The sequence below is a fragment of the Myotis yumanensis genome, unplaced genomic scaffold (genome assembly GCF_028538775.1).
Source record: "Myotis yumanensis isolate MYYU_CA2020_CCGP unplaced genomic scaffold, mMyoYum1.0.hap1 SCAF_3, whole genome shotgun sequence".
Taxonomy (NCBI): domain Eukaryota; kingdom Metazoa; phylum Chordata; class Mammalia; order Chiroptera; family Vespertilionidae; genus Myotis; species Myotis yumanensis.
Window position 1 is genome coordinate 214,890,113 of NW_027223754.1, and position 4,150 is coordinate 214,894,262.

At 62.2% G+C, this 4,150-nt stretch overlaps 1 protein-coding gene across 1 annotated transcript; it reads left to right on the top strand.

The window, feature by feature from the left end:
• Positions 1-2,904: 2,904 nt before the first annotated feature.
• ADM2 (adrenomedullin 2) lies at positions 2,905-3,903 on the top strand. Its single transcript, XM_070408047.1, has 2 exons — positions 2,905-3,014; positions 3,585-3,903. Exons 1-2 carry the CDS (start codon positions 2,905-2,907, stop codon positions 3,901-3,903), a joined length of 429 nt encoding a protein of 142 aa, XP_070264148.1.
• The last annotated feature ends 247 nt before the right edge of the window (positions 3,904-4,150 follow it).

Consider the following 4,150-nt stretch of genomic DNA (forward strand, 5'->3'; position numbering starts at 1 on the left):
TGGTCAGCCGCATTGCATCACCAAACCCCAAGCCTGCCTCCCTCACCCCCACCTCCTTCCACCGCCACGCCACACCACTGCAGGCTCTGCCCGCCTCCTCCCTGCCTCTGGCTCAGTCTTTTCCTCTCCAGGGATCCTGGCCATCAGAGGTAAACGTGCTCTCTCACCTTAAGGTGTGCTACAAAACTGCCCTGGCCCTAGCCAGTTTGGCTCAGTGGATAGAGCGTTGGCCTGTGGACCGAGGGGTCCTGGTTCGATTCTGATCAAGGGCACAATAAGCAGCCTGCGGCCAGAGGGCGCCCCGTCCGTGGGCTTTCGGGGAGATGGGACCCTGGGCCTATGGTGGCAGCGAGTGTCCTGACGAAGAATGCAGTGAATCCTGGGCCCACACCTCACTGAGACTCACCTGCACCTCCCATTTCTGTGTCCTGGCAGCGTGACTCAGCTGGCTGGGCACTATCCCGTGCACCGAGCACCGAGAGGTTGCGGTTGATTCCCACCCAGGGTGCATGCCCAGGTTGCAGGCTTGATCCTTGGCAGGGGGTGTGCAAGAGGCAGCAGATTGATGTTTCTCTATCGATGCTTTTTTCTCTCTCTCCCTCTCCCTTCCTCTCTCTCTGAAATCAATGGAAACATTTTTTTAAAGCACCTGGTGGAGACAGGAAATTTCTGTCATTGGTGGGGGGAGTAATATGATCGATCACACTTGTGGTTTGGAAGGACGATCTGGCAGCCGTGTGAACGACAGATTGAGGCGAGGGGTTGGGGGGGGGGGGTGAGGAGAAGCTGGTGCAGAATCATGTCCCCGGGTCCTCCGCGCCCCCTTCCCTGCCTGTCCCTTCACAGCTGGCATGTCACGTTCTGTCCTCTCCGCACGCTCCTCAGCGATGCTCACACGCCCACCGCCCCAGCCTGGCCAGCTCTGTAACTCCCAGCACTGTCTCTCCCCGTCCGCCCCTCTGCAGCCCCAGGCCTGTGAGACGCCTCTGCCAGGACGGCCCCAGGCAGCTAACCTTCCATTCTCTCCAGGGACTCCCTGCCTGGCTCAGTTCCTCTCTGACCCATCCACTCTGCCCCCCCCCCCCCCCCCCCCGCACCCTCCCCAGCCCGCAGCCCCCACCTCCCTGCTGAACTCCACTTGTCTGCTGCACATGTGACCGCACCACTCTCCCTGCTCCCCGCTCTGTAAAAGTCAACAAATAGCAATGGGGTTACCTGCCGATGCTCCCGACCTTCCTCAGGGTACAAACCGAGCTCTTCGCTGTGGCACCTGCTCAACACTTGTGGGCTCCTTCATGCAGCACATGTTCACTGAGCTCCCAGGCTGTGCTCAGCAGGAGGCATGGAGGGGGCAGGTCATTCACAGGAGCCTGACTGAGGGGAAGAGACCGGGGAGGGTCCGAAGGATGAGGAGAGAGGGGTAGACTCAGAGGTGCTCAATCATCCAAGAAAGGGCGATGGGCCCAGCCAGTGTGGCTCAGTGGTGGAGTGTCGGTCTATGAACCAGGAGGTCACGGTTCAATTCCTGGTCAGGGCACATGCCTGGGTTTCAGGCTTGATCCCCAGTAGGGGGCATGCAGGAGGCAGCTGATCCATGATTCTCTCTCATCATTGATGTTTCTAACTCTCCCTCTCCCTTCCTCTATGAAATCAATAAACATATATTTAAAAAATAAAAATAAAGAATAAAGGATCCTGCTGTCCACCCAAAGATCATGCAGCCAAAGAGGAGGATGGATCCTAGCACTGGTCCGGTGTGGTCTCATTGGACATAATTTACCACTGGCCAGCCTTCAGATTCCCACAGGGTCTGTGCACGCAGAACTTTGGGAACAGAGATACTGTATAGCTTTGGGGAATTTAAGATATCTATAATAACTCACTGCATTTTTTTAAAAAGAGAAAAAGAAAGAGCCCTAACTGGTTTGGCTGAGTGGATAGAGCATTGGCCTGCGGACTGGAAGGTCCCAGGTTCAATTCCTGTCAAGGGCATGTACCTTGGTTGCAGGCACATCCCCAGGAGGGGGTGTGCAGGAGGCAGCTGATCGATGTTTCTCTCTCATCGATGTTTCTAACTCTCTATCCCTCTCCCTTCCTCTCTGTAAAAAATCAATAAAATATATTTTTTTAAAAAAGAAAAAAAAAAAAAGAAAAGGATCCATGAAGTCAGCCGCAGAACACCTGCACATGGGAGCAGGGCCAGCAGTGGGACGGTGGGGAGGGCGCTGTGCGGACAAGTGTTTTCAGCTGCTCGTGCCTGTGTACTCAGGTGACGCTCACACAGGCCTGCTGAGCCAGAGTCAGGAGTGGGGTGCCCGCCCGGGCGGTGCAGGAGCCCGCGGGGGGCAGGGCAGTGGGGACCTCGCTCTCCTTGTTTAAATTGCTCACGAACATCCTTTAGTCCTTCAGCCGTGAGGGGACAGGGTGCAGGCTCTTAGGAAGCCAGCTGCTGGGCTGAGGGGTCTTGCACTTGTCTCCGTGGGGAACCGAGTGCCCAGCCTCTGTGCCTCCGCCCCGACATTTGCGGCTGGGACCCCCCCCCCCCCCGCCGCCATCTCCCCCAGAGGAGAGGTGGTGGGTGGGAACCAGCCCTGCGGACCGCACCCCTCCAGCACCCGCTCTTTCTGCCTGGGAGGCTGGGGGAGCTGGGGAGCCGGCGGAAAGGGGGTGGGGGGCTGGGGAGGCCTGGGGAGGGCGCCCCGCCCCGCCCGCCCTGTCCACTCCTGGGGAGACTATTTGGGTCCGGAGGTGCCCGGACTCGTCCTAAGCAGGACCCACTCACTGCTGGTCGCAGGTGCCAGCCGCCCGCCCCACGCGGAGGCTCCCCGGGAAGCGTGGCTGCAACCCTCCACTCCCCGCACCTGCCCGCTCGCCTCCCGCCACTGGCCACCGCCACCCGCCGCCATGGCCCGGCTCCTGCCCGTCACCCTCGGATGCCTCAGCCTCCTCTACCTGCAGCTCCCAGGCGCGCTGCCCCGCGGCCAGGGCAGAAGCCGGCAGCCCGCCCGGCCCAGGTGAGTGGGGCGCAGACCAGCCGTCCCCTGGCCGAAGCTGCAGAACCAGAAAACCTGGGAGCTCCCTCTGCTCAGTCCCCTCCCCAGCACCCCCCCCCCCCCGCCCGCCCCCGCGTTGGGGAAAACCCCCTGCTCCTAGGGCTTACCCTCAGAATCAAGGGCCCGACCCCAGCCTTCAGCAAAGCCTCGTCAGTGCAAGACCCCCTCTTTCTTTGCCTCCCTCCCAGGGCTCCCCTCCTTCCCCCCGGCCAAGTACCCTCCCCAACAGAGAGGTCGGCCAGGGCACCAGGGGCTGGAGGGTCCCCAGGCCTGCCACCTCCCTGCTCCACAGGAAGGGCTGAGGGGGAGCCACTGGCCCTGAGCACAGTGACCCTCAGAAGCCAGGGGTGCCCTTTACCCAGGAGGCGCGGGTGAATGGGGCAGGGACCTGGGCTACTGAGTGGCTGAGTAGCCAGAACCCAAGCCCTGAGCCCCAGGAGCACCTGGGGCTCCCCCTGGCATTCTCCAGGCAGAAAGTTGGGTCCCTGAACAGCTGGGTTGTCGCGTTTACTTCCTCCATCTCCCCTGCAGGGCGCCTCCTGCCAGGACCCTTGCCAGCGGCCTGCAGCCCCAGCACCCTGTACCCCGGCCTGTGATCCACAAGCCGCCCCAGGCCCTGCAGCCACAGAGGGGCGCCAGTCTGCCCCCTGCCGCGGGTCAGCCTCTCCGGAGTGGTCCCCGTCGACACTTGGGCCCCCCAAGGCCCAGAGCCCAGCTCCTGCGGGTGGGCTGTGTGCTGAGCACCTGCCAGGTGCAGAACCTCAGCCACCGCCTGTGGCAGCTGGTGGCATCGGCCGGCCCCCGGGACCCGGCCCCCATGGACCCCAGCAGCCCCCACAGCTATGGCTGAGGTGGGGCAGGCCATGCCCTAGCCAGATGCTGTACCCCAACCCCAGAGCGGCAGCTCAGCCCAGCCCCAGTCCAGCCCCCAGGGCTCCCGCAGACAGCAGAGACCTCCCCCCCAACCCACCCACCAGGGGCTGCAGCGAGCTACCTGGAACTGCTTTGGACCCGCAAACCATGCACATGTGTGGCCCCAGGCAGGTCTGCAGGCAGAGTCCGTATGCCCCGGGGTCTGTGCACGCAGGAGCGCGCAT